At 43.1% G+C, this 18,352-nt stretch overlaps 1 protein-coding gene across 2 annotated transcripts in view; it reads left to right on the top strand.

The window, feature by feature from the left end:
• LOC129858088 (neuronal acetylcholine receptor subunit alpha-7-like) overlaps positions 1 to 18,352 on the top strand; it is an 81,870-nt gene that overhangs the window by 48,715 nt on the left and 14,803 nt on the right. For both annotated transcript variants that reach the window (XM_055927037.1, XM_055927036.1), the window contains 2 exons: positions 4,045 to 4,089; positions 13,477 to 13,586. In XM_055927037.1, coding sequence (XP_055783012.1) covers positions 4,045 to 4,089; positions 13,477 to 13,586 — 155 coding nt within the window. The remainder of the gene's footprint in view (positions 1 to 4,044; positions 4,090 to 13,476; positions 13,587 to 18,352) is intronic.

Genomic DNA, 18,352 nt, shown 5'->3' with positions numbered 1-18,352 from the left:
TTGAGGTCTGGTCCAGTCTGTTGGTCAGGTCTAGTCCTGGGGTCTAGTCTAGTTGAGGTCTGGTCCAGTCTGTTGGTCAGGTCTCGTTGAGGTCAGGTCCAGTCCTGGGGTCTAGTCTAGTTGAGGTCTGGTCCAGTCTGTTGGTCAGGTCTAGTCCTGGGGTCTAGTCTAGTTGAGGTCTGGTCCAGTCCTGGGGTCTAGTCTAGTTGAGGTCTGGTCCAGTCTGCTGGTCAGGTCTCGTTGAGGTCTGGTCCAGTCAGCTGGTCAGGTCTCGTTGAGGTCTGGTACAGTTTGTTGGTCAGGTCTAGTTGAGGTCTGGTCCAGTCTGTTGGTCAGGTCTAGTTGAGGTCTGGTCCAGTCTGTTGGTCAGGTCTAGTTGAGGTCTGGTCCAGTCCTGGGGTCTAGTCTAGTTGAGGTCTGGTACAGTTTGTTGGTCAGGTCTAGTTGAGGTCTGGTCCAGTCTGTTGGTCAGGTCTAGTTGAGGTCTGGTCCAGTCTGTTGGTCAGGTCTAGTTGGGGTCTGGTCCAGTCTGTTGGTCAGGTCTAGTTGAGGTCTGGTCCAGTCTGTTGGTCAGGTCTAGTTGAGGTCTGGTCCAGTCTGTTGGTCAGGTCTAGTTGGGGTCTGGTCCAGTCAGTTGGTCAGGTCTCGTTGAGATCTGGTCCAGTCCTGGGGTTTAGTCTAGTTGAGGTCTGGTCCAGTCAGCTGGTCAGGTCTAGTTGAGGTCTGGTCCAGTCTGTTGGTCAGGTCTAGTTGAGGTCTGGTCCAGTCCTGGGGTCTAGTCTAGTTGAGGTCTGGTCCAGTCTGTTGGTCAGGTCTAGTTGAGGTCTGGTCCAGTCTGTTGGTCAGGTCTAGTTGGGGTCTGGTCAAGTCTGTTGGTCAGGTCTCGTTGGGGTCTGGTCCAGTCTGTTGGTCAGGTCTAGTTGAGGTCTGGTCCAGTCAGTTGGTCAGGTCTCGTTGAGGTCTGGTCCAGTCCTGGGGTCTAGTCTAGTCTAGTTGAGGTCTGGTCCAGTCTGTTGGTCAGGTCTAGTTGAGGTCTGGTCCAGTCTGTTGGTCAGGTCTAGTTGGGGTCTGGTCCAGTCAGTTGGTCAGGTCTCGTTGAGGTCTGGTCCAGTCCTGGGGTTTAGTCTAGTTGAGGTCTGGTCCAGTGTTGTGATTCAGGGCAGGGCAGTGAGACTCAGATGGTGAGGGGGGCCCATGGGTCCTGTCTGGGAAAGGCTCAATGCATGATTTAACGCGATTGGTTAACGGGACGAGCACAGCTGCCAACGCTCCATTGGGCATGGGTGTGTGTGTGTGTGTGTGTGTGGTTAATGTGTGTGTGTGTGTGTGTGTGTGTGTGTGTGTGTGTGTGTGTGTGTGTGTGTGTGTGTGTGTGTGTGTGTGTGTGTGTGTGTGTGTGTGTTTGTGGGTGGTGCATCATGCAGAGACGTCTTTAGTTAGTTTTTCAGTCATGTTGAACATTGAATGTGGCCCAACTTTGACCTTCTGGATGATGATTTGATTTGATGCATAAAAACAACGAGTAGATGAGAATGCGCCACATGATTTTGGGGATTTTTTAAATGAATAGCTACTTTAAGCATGAAATCTCCCTGGTGTCAACACGTCATATTTTACCTTTCAAACTAGCCTATCTGTCGCCATAGCTACAGCACAGCTCTACACATGGTTCACTGTATACAGCTTTGAGACAATAACAGGACTGCTTGATTAGGTGTAATGGTTTAATCACTGGCAGTAATGTCTCTAGATCAACAGTCATAAACTGGTATTACAGTAGCTGATTAGCAAAGTCAATTTAGCCTTTCTGACACGATGGTCATTGATTAGGCCATTTCACTGCAAACCAACAAGCTATGCTTCAATTGTTAGCGACACAGCTTGTATTAACCTAGCAGATAGAGTATAAGCTTAACATAGTCCAAATGTTCTCAGAGCCTGGTTCTGTTAGCATAGCACAGTGGATATTAGCCAGGATACTGTAAGTTGGTGATTTGCTAACTGTGGAGTTAATCGTTTATTTACTACCTTTGCGAAGACAACATTTTAGGTCAGGTCCCCATTCCCCGCTGACACACTCACTCACACACACTCACACACGCTGAATACATCACACATTAATGTTGTTGCTGCAGGTAATTTCTTTGTGAGTATGATTACAGGGAGTGTAAAGGGCAGTAAGAGGGGGGGGGGGGCAACAGTCTTTTATGCTATTTATACTTTGGCACTTAAGATAATGGTGCATTTGATGGGCTGTGGTGTTTGTGTTTGTTTGTGGGAGAGAGAGAAATGAGAGAGAGCGGGAGAGAGTGAGAATTACTTTTCACATTCCACAAAGTCTTGTTAATAGTTTTCTACATTGTGCTAGCTAATTATATTGCAAATTAAATTCCAATCTGTGGGTGTCTATTTCCTGCTTGTGTCGGGGAGCCAGTTAGTTTTGATTGGCTTCTGGCTCCCCATAGACTCCAATTAGACAAGCATCAGACACCAGCCCAGACACATTGTTAGACTTAAAGATACACTCTGGAACTTTTGTATAATTTCAGCCAGTAGTTTGAAAGTGGTGCTCACGAGCTAAAACTGATTCCCATTTTTGGTGTATTACGTCATCCATTTCGTGTGATAAGATACGAATCTTGCAATTTGTGTGATATGTTACAAATCCAATTTGTGCAATATATTAAAGGGCAACTCCACATTTTCATTATCTTCATCATTATACCATTGTCAACGTATGTGAAACAGCGCATTTCTACGTTTTGTAAAAAGTAAAAAAATTCTACCCGATGACATCTCATCATGCTTTTTTAACTTTTAGTACTACGGTGTGATGTCACAGAGAAGCATGTTTTTAGGACCTTTCTTATCTTTTTAACCGTAGATCATAGAAACACGTTGTTTTCACATAGACACTGGTTTGGTGCTGGAGATGATGAAGATGAGGTTGAAAAGTGGTGGAATTTATCTTTAAGAATGTGTTGTGCTTAAGATCCTGGAGTTCATCTTGAAGGGATAATGATATGATAACAATCTTAAAACATTCAGATGGGAAACATTGTTCAAGGTCTTATGAAATTTCAAAGATGTGACTTCCATTTTTTTGTGAAACTTTCTATTGGACTAATGAGGAAGACAGTGAATTTGCGTGTGTTTGCGTGTGTGTTTGTGTGGTTGGAGGTGGGGGTGGGGGGGTTCCCATGGTAAGGGATGCCATATCCAGCACAGGAGGCTGCTAAGGGGGAGGACGGCTCATAATAGAAAGGGAGTGATGTTGCAACCAGCCACCTGGGATGTCCAGTGACCCTCACAGCTGAGCGATGCAGGGCTGTATAGTCGGTGACCTTGAGTTGGTGGAGGGTTGATATTTTGTCTTCATAAATTTGACCCTAACAGCCTTCAACACCCACCAAGCCCGCTCCCATCTGCTAGTCAGACACAATTACTGCAGGATCAGAACACACACATTGAGGAGAGGGGGATCTGCAAGCTGTCGCTACACACACAAGTACACATTCCCTTTAGAAGGAATGGCACTGTCTTCATCATCGGGGTCATTTGATGGAATATATTGTCACATAGCCTCCACTCTCAGCCCTTCGTTTTAGAAGTGAGTGTTAGTGATTGATAGAGTGGAAGAGAGGCAGAAACCGACAAAACTGAGATAGACTAAGAGACAGACGTCCTGTAGAGAGAGAGAGAGAGAGAGAGAACAACAGAGGAGGAAACTTATATCTGGCTAATCACTTATTTACTCAGATCAAGCAGTCTGAGGTCTGTCTCTCTGCTGTGTTGTTTAGGTTCATGGGGCTTGTTGTTTAAGATTGAAACGAGGCGCCGACTATATGCTACGTGCCTCCAATGAACCCAGTGCGTATAAAACACTGTGGTTACATACATGCGAGGTTTCACAGTCCAGTTGTTTTGTACCCATGCCAAACCAAAAGCAGACAATCATCAAAACCTTACCCTTTTCTGTTTACTGTAATGACGTCCTGTTGTAGCCATTGAATTGAATTGTTCTTACCTTCTGTCTTTCATCAGGATGAGAAGAACCAGGTCTTGATGACCAATGCATGGCTACAGCTGGTGAGTAAATGGTTGAGGACTGAATGACACACAATTACCTATTATTTTCTCATGCATAAAATTGTACAATTGTATTCGTCACATGCTTTGTCAACAACAGGTGTGGACTAACAGTGAAATGCTTACGGGCCCTTCCCAACAATGCAGAGAGAAAGAATAGAAAAGTAAAATACGGAAAATATATATAATAATAGATACACAATAACTAATGTTAACATGGCTGTATACACTGATACCAGTCGATGTGCAGGTGTACGAGGTAATTGTGGTAGATACATATAACTAGGAATATAGTGACAGATATTAAACACTAGCAGCAGTGTATGTGATGAGTCAAAAAAGTTAGTGCAAAACGGGTCAATGCCGATAGTCCGGGTAACTGTTTAACTAACTATTTAGCAGTCTTATGACTTGGGGGTAGAAGCTGTTCAGGGTCCAGGTTCTAGACTTGGTGCATCAGTACCGCTTGTGGTGTGGTAGCAGAGAACAGTCTATGCCTTTGGTGGCAGGAGTCTTTGACAATTTTCAGGGCCTCCCTCTAAACATAACGCTGACACCGCCTGGTATAGAGGTCTTGGATGGAAGGGAGCTTGGCCCCAGTGATGTATTGGGCTGTGCGCACTACCCTTTGTAGTGCCTTGCGGTCAGTGTTGAATGCTGAGCTGTAGTCACTGAACAGTCACTGAACAGCATTCTTAAATAGGTAATCAAATAAAATAAAATCTCATTTTATTTGCCACATACACGTGTTTACCATATGTTATTGCGGGTGTAGCGAAATGCTTGTGTTTCTAGCTCCGACAGTGCAGTAATATCTAACAAGTAATATCTAACAATTTCACAACAATACAAGCAATACACACAAATCTAAAGTAAAGGAATGGAGTGTCAGAGCGGCATAGACTAAGACACAGTAGAATAGGATAAAATACAGTCTATACAGTGGGGCAAAAAAGTATTTAGTCAGCCACCAATTGTGCAAGTTCTCCCACTTAAAAAGATGAGAGGCCTGTAATTTTCATCAGAGGTACACTTCAACTATGACAGACAAAACGAGAATTTTTTTCTCTCCAGAAAATCACATTGTAGGATTTTTAATAGTGACAGATTAATATTAATTTGCAATTAATGTGCAAATTATGGTGGAAAATAAGTATTTGGTCAATAACAAAAGTTTATCTCAATACTTTATTATATACCCTTTGTTGGCTATGACAGAGGTCAAACGTTTTCTGTAAGTCTTCACAAGGTTTTCACACACTGTTGCTGGTATTTTGGCCCATTCCTCCATGCAGATCTCCTCTAGAGCAGCGATGTTTTGGGGCTGTTGCTGGGCAACACGGACTTTCAACTCCCTCCAAAGATTTTCTATGGGGTTGAGATCTGGAGACTGGCTAGGCCACTTCAGGACCTTGAAATGCTTCTTACGAAGCCACTCCTTCGTTGCCCGGGTGGTGTGTTTGGGATCATTGTCATGCTGAAAGACCCAGCCACGTTTCATCTTCAATGCCCTTGCTGATGGAAGGAGGTTTTCACTCAAAATCTCACGATACATGGCCCCATTCATTCTTTCCTTTACACGGATCAGTCGTCCTGGTCCCTTTGCAGAAAAACAGCCCCAAAGCATGATGTTTCCACCCCCATGCTTCACAGTAGGTATGGTGTTTTTTGGATGCAACTCAGCATTCTTTGTCCTCCAAACACGACGAGTTGAGTTTTTACCAAAAAGTTATATTTTTGGTTTCATCTGACCATATGACATTCTCCCAATCTTCTTCTGGATCATACAAATGCTCTCTAGCAAACTTCAGACGGGCCTGGACATGTACTAGCTTAAGCAGGGGGACACATCTGGCACTGCAGGATTTGAGTCCCTGGCGGCGTAGTGTGTTACTGATGGTAGGCTTTGTTACTTTGATCCCAGCTCTGCAGGTCATTCACTAGGTCCCCCCGTGTGGTTCTGGGATTTTTGCTCACCGTTCTTGTGATCATTTTGACCCCACGGGGTGAGATCTTGCGTGGAGCCCCAGATCGAGGGAGGTTATCAGTGGTCTTGTATGTCTTCCATTTCCTAATAATTGCTCCCACAGTTGATTTCTTCAAACCAAGCTGCTTACCTATTGCAGATTCAGTCTTCCCAGCCTGGTGCAAGTCTACAATTTGGTTTCTGGTGTCCTTTGACAGCTCTTTGGTCTTGGCCATAGTGGAGTTTGGAGTGGGACTGTTTGAGGTTGTGGACAGGTGTCTTTTATACTGATAACAAGTTCAAACAGGTGCCATTATACAGGTAACGAGAGGAGGACAGAGGAGCCTCTTAAAGAAGAAGTTACAGGTCTGTGAGAGCCAGAAATCTTGCTTGTTTGTAGGTGACCAAATACTTATTTTCCACCATGATTTGCAAATAAATTAATAAAAAATCCTACAATGTGATTTTCTGGATTGTTTTTTTCTCATTTTGTCTGTCATAGTTGAAGTGTACCTATGATGAAAATTACAGGCCTCTCTCATCTGTTTAAGTGCGAGAACTTGCACAATTGGTGGCTGACTAAATACTTTTTTGCCCCACTGTACATATGAGATGAGTAATGCAAAATATGTACACATTATTAAAATGACTAGTGTTCCATTATTAAAGTGTCCAGTAATTTCTAGTCTATGTATATAGGGCAGCGGCCTCTAATATGCTTGTGATGGCCATTTAACAGTCTGATGGCCTTGAGACAGAAGCTGTTTTTCAGTCTCTCGGTCCCAGCGTTGATGCACCTGTACCGACCTCGCCTTCTGGATGATAGTGGGGTGAATAGGCAGTGGCTCTGGTGGTTGTTGTCCTTCATGATTTTTTTGGCCTTCCTGTGACATTGGGTGCTGTAGGTGTCCTGGAGGGCAGGTAGTTTGCCCCCAGTGATGCATTGGGCAGACCGCACCGCCCTCTGGAGAGCCTTGCGGATGCGGGCAGTGTAGTTGCCGTACCAGGAGGTGATACAGCCCGCGGTTGTGCCTTCTTCACCACACTGTCTGTGTGAGTGGACCATTTCAGTTTGTCAGTGATATGTACGCCGAGGTACTTGGAAGTTTTTCACCTCCACTGCGGTCCCGTTGATGTGGATAGGGGGGGTGCTCCCTCTGATGTTCCTTTTGTCCAAGTGGGAAAGGGCTGTGTAGAGTGCAATTGAGATTGCATCATCTGTGGAGCTGTTGGGGCGGTATGCAAATTGGAGTGGGTCCAGGGTGTCTGGGATGATGGTGTTGATGTGAGCCACGACCAGCCTTTCAATGTATTTCATGGCTACAGATTCATGGCTACAGATTCATGGCTACAGAGTGATCTTGGGAAATAATCATTTAGACAGGTTACTTTGCACAGGTTTCTTGGGCACATGGACTATGGTGGTCTACTTGAAACACGTAGATATTACAGACTGGGCCAGGGAGAGGTTTAAAATGTCAGTGAAGACACCTGACAGCTGGTCAGTGCATGCTCTGAGTACGCGTCCTGGTAATCCGTCTTGCCCTGCTGCCTTGTGAATGTTAACCTGTTTAAAGTTCGTACTCACATCGGCTAAGGAGAGCGTGATCACACAGTCATTCGGGAACAGCTGGTGCTCTCATGCATTGTTCAGTGTTGCTTGCCTCAAAGCAAGCATAGAAGGATTTGTTATAAGTGTCCGGATTAGTGTCCCGCTACTTGAAAGTGGCAGCTCTTTAGCTCGGTGCGGATGTTGCCTTTTAATCCATGGCTTCTGGTTGGGATATGTACGGTCACTGTGGGGATGACGTTGTCGATGCACTTATTAATGAAGCCGGAGACTGATGTGGTAAACTCCTCAATGCCATCGTATGAGTCCCGGAACATATTCCAGTGCTAGCAAATATCTGCTTCATCGGTTCACTTCTGTATTGAGCTCCTAGGGTTGGGCGGTTTCCAGATGTTCATATTGTCATATCGTCCTTCTCTCATTCCAGGATTTACGGTATTACCGGCTTAGTACAAAAGGGGGCGGCAAAGAAATCTATGAAGATTATTGGGCATCTGTTACCAGAATGCTAACAAAATTAGCAAAGGTAATAGTGAATTTCCATGGAGGCTGCTAGCTAAATATGCTAACGAGTGCAAATGAAAATAAACTAATTGCAAAGATGGGCAATCCAGCTCATAAAGTTATACATGAATAGGTAGGAGCTACCAAATGTCATTTTTGGTGAGTTTGGACATTTAGAAGTGAATATGAACAAGAGACTGTGGAAATGAACAACGTTTTGACGCATGCTTGTCTGCTCTGAAGCAGCATGTGTACACACCATGTCTTTCTTGAGGTGCTAGCGCAACGGCCCTGCTTGCTTTGCTCGGAGATGATGGGGGAGGAGCAGACAGGCCAAGAACAGAGAGAAGAAAAAAATCTAAGGAAATCAAAAGATAGCATTGGCAGCTGTACAGACAACACATCCAAAGTGCTTTGACTTCTCAAACATGGCAGAAAGCTGACACAATATGATGCCCTGTCACCTTATTATTTCAGTAACTTACTTGGATAACGAGCAAATTAAACTTAGGGGTCACGTTAACGCAGAATTCTTCATTTTTCACACAAGAAAATAAGATAAACCGTGTAAGAAATCTCATGCTGCGTTTTGTAAACGCAGATTTAAAAGGTTTAATGTAATTTTTGCTGGGCATCAGACTCATTTTGTGCTTCAGTTGTACTTCTCCACTCAGATGAGTATTCACTAACAGGCATTCTGTCAGCAGACAGCACTCTGACTGATGGGCAGCTTTTTTCTCTGCTACTTTTCTCGGTGTAGCCAGCCTACTTTTCTCGGTAAATTCCGAGATTATATTTAAGCAAAACATTCGATAATGTAGCTGGCTTCTATGATAAACATTAGAAATATGATGGCAATGCATAGTTTTTGCAAAAAATGAATTTACTTGTGTGGCTACCAACCAAATAGCATTACACTTCTGTTCATGAAAATTAAACTATTTTCTGTGAAGGAAAACTATAGTTGCACGTCCCTGATCATTTTATTGAAGCAAAAAAAACAACACTGACTTTCAATATAAAACGCCACCCCTGTCAATACACAGCTGGATTCACTTGCTCCCTCTTTCTCCCGTTGTGCTATTTACAAACAAACATGTGACTGGCTCAACTGTTCTGAGTCAGTCTCCTCCTGACTGCAGGTATTTACTTAAAAAGAAGCTACAAATATTAACATTGATTGAAAAATGTCAAATAAATAGTTTCAACAGTATTGATGGTTTTGAAAAACTATCCCGTGGCTATTTCCAAAAACTACAATACACGGTATGCCGCCCAAGCCTAGTCATTGGTACTTCTTGTTTGAGTTTTTTTTATTGTAACCAGGAATCGGGAGGATATAGTTATGGTCAGATTTGCCAAATGATGGGCGAGGTAGAGCTTTGTATGCGTCTCTATGTGGGGAGTAAAGGGGTTCTAGAGCTTTTTTTCACCTCTCGTTGCACAGGTGACATGCTGGTAGAAATTAGTTCAAACTGATCTCAGTTTATCCTGCATTAAAATCACTGGCAAGGAACGCCGCCTCTGGATGAGCAGTTTTGTTTGCTAATGGCCCTATACAGCTCGTTGAGTGCGGTCTTAGTGCCAGCACTGGTTTGTGGTGGTAAATAGACAGCTATAAAAAGAATTGATGAAAACTCTCTTGGTAAATAGCATATCCCCCATCCCACCGAAGAGACAGTAACACCATCTCAGATTGATATGCCAGAGGGGTTGTCTGGTAGGATCACATCCTAATAGTTGTATATTGAGATATCAATAGCCTGTCCATATTGTCTCTTAAAAATATTGCTTCTGTTGAGTTAAACCTGACAGTTATTTTTTGCATATTCTGATCTTGATCCAACATATTGGATTGGACAGCTTAGATTGCTTATCCTGATGTTCTGTTGGTAATCTGAAGGATACATGCTTACAGAGAGTTGATGAGGTTGGATTTCTGGAAGGGGCATGCAGTCCACCTTATTTAGTCTTGTCTCTGTTATTGACATGACACACAACCGAAAGAGCAACGCCTCCACTCTCCACAATCATTACAAACAGACTTAAGACCAATTTACATTTCCCCATTACTTTATTAATAGTGTATTTATTTATTTATTCATTTACCCCTATATATAAGTCTTGCAATTATTCATTATTTTCCTATTGTCCAATTAGGACGCCAGCCTCAATGTTCTAGCCAATCACCCAGCTAGTCAATGTTGTGTGGATTATGCGACACTGGCTTTGGCTCATATCATCAGAGAACGTCCTCAGGCTCAGAGTGCTGCCACAACCCTTCAGTTGACAGACTGCCAAGACACAAGCTCAGACTGGATCTTTCATCAGAGAATCAATGAAAAGCCCCCACCCCTCCCTGTGAAACTTGGCGGAAGACATTTTTGACCATCTTTCTGGGTTCTGTCGTCAGTATTTGTTTAATGTGCCTCTCTTCTGTGTGACTATCTCTAATGTGTTTCTCTGTGTCCTGCCCTCAGTACTAGAGGTCTTCACGGTTCCAACAAGTTAGACCCGTTCCGAAATGGACCCAGGGCTCTCCCACCTGGACTCTATATACATAAATTCCTTTTTTAAATATAGAGACCCATTCCGAACGGACTTGAGGACAACCGGACCCGGTCCATACAGACCCGGGAAAGGTCCACACCCAGTCCGATCAGATCCGAGTGAAGAAAGCCGCAGAAAAGCCTATTTTGTTTGCTATGTTATTATCTGGAGCGAGGGAGACATACATGTAAACAGAGCCAGTGAGCCACTATACCAGCAGGCAGGGGAGGACCTGTGCCATGTGTGTGAGTGGAGTGGGGTGCAGGCAGCAAGAAGGGAGAAAGAGAATGTCACTAGTCAAGCCGAATCACTCGCACTGATAGACTAACTTTTTAGGGATAGGGGGCAGCATTTTCACTTTGGATGAATAGCGTGCCCAGAGTGAACTGCCTACTACTCTGTCCCAGATGCTAATATATGCATATTATTATTACTATTGGATAGAAAACACTGACGTTTCTAAAACTGTTTGAATGATGTCTGTGAGTATAACATAACTCATATCGCAGGCAAAAACCTGAGAAAGAATCCAAACAGGAAGTGGGAATTCTGAGGCTGGTCGATTTTCAACTCATCGCCTATTGAAATCCCAGTGGGATATGGATCTGTTTGCACTTCATATGGCTTCCACTAGATGTCAACAGTCTGTAGAACGTTGAATGAAGCTTCTACTGTGATGTTGAGCCGGATGGGGGCTGTTTGAGTCAGTGGTCTGGCAGAGAGCCATTCCACATGATAGCGACTTGCGTTCCATTACTTCTATAGACACAAAGGAATTCTCCGGTTGGAACGTTATTGAATATTTATGATAACAACATCCGAAAGATTGATTCTATACTTAGTTTGACAAGTTTATTCGACCTGTAATATAACTTTTTGAAGTTTTCGTCCGAAGTTCGCCTGGACCTGCACGAGCGTTTGGATATGTGTACTAAACGTGCTAACAAAAGTAGCTACTTGAACATAAATAATGGACATTATCGAACAAAACAACAATTTATTGTGGAACTAGGATTGCTGGGAGTGCATTCTGATGAAGATCATCAAAGGTAAGGGAATATTTATAATGTAATTTCGTATTTCTGTTGACCCCAACATGGCGGAGAAATATTGTTTCTATCTGAGCGCCGTCTCAGATTATTGCATGGTTTGCTTTTTCCGTAAAGTTTTTTAAAAATCTGACACAGCGGTTGCATTAAGAACAAGTATATTTTTAATTCTTTGTAAAACATGTATCTTTCATCAAAGTTCATGATGAGTATTTCTGTTATTTGATGTGGCTCTCTGCAATTTCTCCGGATATTTTGGAGGCATTTCTGAACATGGCGCCAATGTAAACTGAGACTTTTGGATATAAATATGCACATTATCGAACAAAACATACATGTATTGTGTAACATGATGTCCTATGAGTGTCATCTGATGAAGATCATCAAAGGTTAGTGATTAATTTTATCTCTATTTCTGTTTTTTGTGACTCCTATCTTTGGCTGGGAAAATGGCTGTGTGTTTTTTGGACTTGGTGGTGATCTAACATAATCATATGTTGTGTTTTCGCTATAAAGCATTTTTTAAATCGGACACGATTGGTAGATTGACAAGATATTTATCTTTCATTTGCTGTATTGGACTTGTTAATGTGTGAAAGTTACATATTTCAAAAATATATTTTTGAATTTCCTGCGCTGCCTTTTCAGCGGAATGTTGTCGAGGGTTCCGCTAGCGGAACGTGTGTCCTAGAAAGGCTAACTTCTAGCTGATTATATAGTTCCTGTCTTAACTGCATCAAACCGAGAAAATAAGCATGTTAAGCTTGCTAGCTCATTAGCTAGGCATATAGGCTACTGCGCTTTTCCCTGTCTTTCTACAACAACGACTCGACTCTATTCGGATAATACAGTGGCAGCCTACCTGTTGGCTCTTGGTCGTTGTAGCCTATCCTTCTCACTTTAACTTTGAATTCCGTCATTTTAATCATTTTAATCATTTTTATCTTCCATTTGATCTCCTAACATGCTTGTCACACATGGCGGCTCGATGACTGCAGTGCCTCTTTGATGGTTTGTGATTGGCTGATAACAACAACAACAACAAGCTATACGTGCCAATCTTGTGAAAAGCCTGAGCAGCAGCAAAATTCTATACTTCTTTCTTTCTACTGCAGCAGGCCCGTCTGTACGGGCCCTTACTGGCAAATCAGTTATAATTACACATACACAACGAGACCGGTTAGAATCAAATCAGATCCAACCTAGACTCGTGAGATCATTACGAATTCTCAGGGTCTCAGGTATTCAGGTACAGGTGGACCTGAATATGTGTCTCTCTGTGTTCTGTCCTCAGTGTGGACTGATGTGTCTCTGTGTTCTATCCTCAGTACTGGACTGATGTGTCTCTGTGTTCTGTCCTCAGTAGTGAACTGATGTGTCTCTGTGTTCTGTCCTCAGTACTGGACTGATGTGTCTCTGTGTTTTTTCCTCAGTACTGGACTGATGTGTCTCTGTGTTCTGTCCTCAGTACTGGACTGATGTGTCTCTGTGTTCTGTCCTCAGTACTGGACTGATGTGTCTCTGTGTTCTGTCCTCAGTACTGGACTGATGTGTCTCTGTGTTCTGTCCTCAGTACTGGACTGATGTGTCTCTGTGTTCTGTCCTCAGTACTGGACTGATGTGTCTCTGTGTTCTGTCCTCAGTACTGGACTGATGTGTCTCTGTGTTCTGTCCTCAGTACTGGACTGATGTGTCTCTGTGTTCTGTCCTCAGTACTGGACTGATGTGTCTCTGTGTTCTGTCCTCAGTACTGGACTGATGTGTACCTGAGCTGGAACCCAGAGAAATACCCTGGGGTTCAGAACCTACGTTTCCCCTCCAGCCAGATCTGGACCCCTGACATCCTCCTCTACAACAGGTGAGCTCCCACATTCCTCCTCTGCTCCCATCATCCTCCTCTCTCCTCTCTCCTCCCACAACCCCCCTCTCCTCCCATCATGCTGATCTCTTGCCATGATCCTCCCCTTCTACAGATGAGATCTTGCTTTACAAGAGGTGGAACCTCCATCCCCTGTTAAATGACAACTTTGTGATGCAGTCATTTATGATTGATCCTTTCTTGGGATGAATTTCGAGCTGACATTGTCTATAAACCAACAGCATCGGAGCGTCTGTGATCTGGCATCACCCTGCCTGGAGGGACAGGGTTTGAATAGGAAATGTGTTTAGTGCAGAACTCCCTCAGAGTGTGTGTGTGTGTGTGTGTGTGTGTGTGTGTGTGTGTGTGTGTGTGTGTGTGTGTGTGTGTGTGTGTGTGTGTGTGTGTGTGTGTGTGTGTGTGTGTGTGTGTGTGTGTGTGTGCGCGCGCGCACGCACGCACGTGTTAGCATTGAAAGGCAGTTGGGTGAGCATGTTTTTAGACGTACACAGTGTTTGGGATTCACGTGGGGTTTGTGTCGTCTTGTCTCATCTCTCCCTTCATCACCCCCCCCCTCCTGTTAGTGGCAAATTTACAGAGATTGTATCTACCCCTCTTCACTTAGCTATGTAGGGCAAAACACAAGCAAATGCACTGGTTAGACAAGTGAGAAAGAGAAATACATGAGGTAGAGGTAGAGTGAGGTAGAGACACATAATTACAATCTCCATGTATGTAATCACCACACACACACCACAGCATCACAGGATCACAGGATTAAGGAGAAAAAACAAAAAGTATTTCATCCTGATTTTAAAAGCCCTGCTGGATTTAGAATGGGGATTACTCCTCTCCTAACCTCTCACGCCTCTCTTTACCTAACCTGCTTTCCCCCTCTCCCTGCCTCGCTTTGTCCAAAAGGGTAACTAGTGCAGGAGATTTCCTTCTCATTCATGTAAAAGGTGCATATTCTATTATATCCTGTTCTATTATATTCTATTCTATTATGTTATATTCTATCCTTTTCTGTTCTATTCTATTCTATTATGTTCTATTCTATACTGTTCTATTCTATTCTATTCTATTATGTTATATTCTATCCTGTTCTGTTCTATTCTATTATGTTCTATTCTATTATGTTCTATTCTATCCTGTTCTGTTCTATTCTATTATGTTCTATTATATTACGTTCTATTCTATTCTATCCTGTTCTATTCTATTCTATTATGTTCTATTATATTACGTTATATTCTATCCTGTTCTGTTCTATTCTATTATGTTCTATTATATTACGTTCTATTCTATCCTGTTCTATTCTATTCTATTATGTTCTATTATATTACGTTCTATTCTATCCTGTTCTATTCTATTCTGTTATGTTATATTCTATTATGTTCTATTATATTATATCCTGTACTATTCTATTCTATTATAGTATGTTCTATTCTATACTGTTCTATGCTATTCTATCATATTATATTCTTCATATAAAATGAACATGCTTCTAGTATTTTTGGTGTGCATACATTTATGACACTATAAAAGTGAAATGATGGTTAGGGTCATTGGTTTGGGTCATTTTGAAGTAAACATCACAGATGTTGATGAATTTCACCGTAAGAGCAGGGTTAACCTTGTAGACCTTCTAATATCATGGTGCTGCAAAATATAATCAGTTTTATAGCAGTGCTGCTGAGGTTTAGCTGCCCCAATGGGAACCTTACATTTACAGTCTCCTGCAATGATATGCACCATTGACACACACCCATGCACGGCTAAACACAGTACTTTGAGACTCACACACACCACACGCTCACACGGCATGCACACACACACACACACACACACACACACACACACACACACACACACACACACACACACACACACACACACACACACACACACACACACACACACACACACACACACACGCACACACACACACACACACACACACACACGCACACACACACACACACACACACACACACACACACACACACCAAAGCAACACCCATTAATGACACACACACCATTAAACCGTTCGTCATGAATGTGAAACCAATAACATGCTGGTCTGGCAGCAGTGTATATAGCTGAGGCACCTAGGCTCATCAGTATGCTTCATAGATGAGAGATAGTAAATATTCATTTATTCACTTCTATTGTAATTTAATGGGAGGTGATTGACTCAGTTTAATACATCATTAGTGTTTTGATCTAAAAAGACCATTTCATTATTGAATGCTTTATAAGTACACACATAAGAAGGATCAACAACATGTGACAGATTATGCATTGTTTTTCTGCATTCCATTTCATTCCCCCTCTGAAAGATCCTGTCACATCTCAGTCTGCCTGGTATTCAGCCGCCGAGGGCCAGGGGATGAAAGGGATGTTGAACACGTCTGATTTCTGTTTGTTTGTGACTCAACACATAGCAGGATTAGACTACAAAACATTGTTGATTGCATTGGTAAACTGTCGGCAGCATTGAGTTAGTTGTGAATGAATCCTGAATAGCAACATGTGTTTCCTAAAGAACATGTGCTGAATATATAGCATGGGGGTGTTAAATGCTATACATTACTGTATGATACAAAAACAACTCAAACATGACACATACACACCACCTTTCAAAAGTTTCGGTCACTTAGAAATGTCCTTGTTTTTGAAAGAAAAGCAAATTTGTTGTCCATTAAAATAACATCAAATTGATCAGAAATACAGTGTAGACATAGTTAATGTTGTAAATGACTATCGTAGCTGGAAATGGCAGATTTTTAATGGAATATCTACATAGGCGTACAGAGGCCCATTATCAGCAACCATCACTCCTGTGTTCCAATGGCACGTTGTGTTAGCTAATCCAAGTTTATAATTTTAAAAGGCTAATTGATCATTAGAAAACCCTTTCGAAATTATGGTCGCACAACTGAAAACTGTTGTTCTGATTAAAGAAGCAATAAAACTGTCCTTCTTTAGACTAGTTGAGTATCTGGAGCATCAGCATTTGTGGGTTCGATTACAGGCTCAAAATGGCCAGAAACAAAAACTTTCTTCTGAAACTCGTCAGTCTATTCTTGTTCTGAGAAATGAAGGCTATTCCATGCAAGAAATTGCCAAGAAACGGAAGATCTCGCACAACGCTGTGTACTACTCCCTTCACAGAACAGCGCAAACTGCCTCAAACCAGAATAGAAAGAGGAGTGGGAGGCCCCGGTGCACAACTGAGCAAGAGGACAAGTACATTAGAGTGTCTAGATTGAGGAAGTCAATGTTTTTATTGCTGTGCTGACCGAACAGACCATGGACATCCGGGTGACAGAACATAGGATAGCACAGTACAGATCAGAATAATACACTAGCAATCAACTATAGTGTACGTATAGCCCAGACATACTATAACACAGTTACACGACAGGGCATTGAGCAGTGCTGCCTATTTCAATCATATATCAGGGGTGTGAGTTGACAAATTGCCATTCTAATTTGGTGTGGCTGTGTGTGCACGTCTCCCATGCTGTCTGAGGGAATGTGCCTGTCTGTCCAGATCTCATATTAAACAGACAGGCAGCCATCCACAGGGTTTCCCTGACGGACTGGGAAGTGTTCGCTCTCGTCTGTCTGTCAATACAGAGTGTATCAACTGCACAAGCCTCTGTGTGTGCGTTTCTCTAGCCTTGGCATATCGTACTCTCAATTAGGACCGACGTCACTGTGACAGTGTTGTGAATGGACACGTTCAGTTTAAAGAACAAGTAAGATCTTCACTCTCTCTCTTCCTCCCTCCTTCTCTGCACTGAATATGGTTTATATGTGTATTTGTACTGGGAACAAATGGTGCCGAGGCTCACGTAGACGTTGTCTGTTGTCTACACTGATGCTCAGTGTGAGAGGCATGCAGAGACAGAGAAAGGGACATATGTTCTGTCCCCACTCCCACTCATCAGGCCCCTGGGGCGGTCTCACTGTACAGTCTATGCCTGATCCTAGTGATCTGAGGGTGAAGGCACATGGGGAATGATATGATAGAACCCTGGACCCCCCCCCACAGGGAACATTCTCTTCTTCTCTCTTCCTCTCAGGGTAGACTGGACGGACTGTCTCTTCTGCCCTGGTTGGATGTTTCCTTCATATATTTGACTTCTCTCTCGCTTTCTCTCTGTGTCTTTCATTGGGTTCTATCGATCTGCCTCTCGTCTCACTCTCCGGTATCTTTCTATCATCTCTCGTCTCTCTCTCTCGTCTCTCTCTCTCTCTAACTGTCTCTCGTTTCTCTCTCTCTCTCGTCTCTCTTGTCTCTATCGTCTCTCTCTCGTCTCTCTCTCGTCTCTCTCTCTCTCTAGTCTCTCTCTCGTCTCTCTTTCTCACTCCCTGTTTGGGTACCCAGTTGATCTGCTTCATATTATTTTTGTGTGTGTATGTGCATGCGTGCATGCGTGAGTGGAGGTGTAGCAGGAGGCATTGAGTGAGTAGAGAAGACAGTAAGGTGTCACGTCCCCTGGTGCAGGAACCTGTCACCACCTCTATTGTTTGTCTGGTTTCTGTGTGTCGCCAGAGCCCGTTGCCCCCTTTCACTGTCCCCACATGTTTAAGACTTTACTCTTTCCACCATGTGCGTGTGATTTGAACTCTGCCCCCTCTCTCTGTCCCCTCTCCCAGGGATATCACCTATCACCTGTCCTATCATGCGTCTGTGCTTTTATTGTTTGAGTGAAAATGGACTCATGTGAATTGTGTGTGTGTTCTCTGTCGTTTGT

Source organism: Salvelinus fontinalis, chromosome 6 (assembly GCF_029448725.1).
Source record: "Salvelinus fontinalis isolate EN_2023a chromosome 6, ASM2944872v1, whole genome shotgun sequence".
Lineage (NCBI taxonomy): Eukaryota > Metazoa > Chordata > Actinopteri > Salmoniformes > Salmonidae > Salvelinus > Salvelinus fontinalis.
This window is presented reverse-complemented; position numbering and strand designations above follow the sequence as displayed.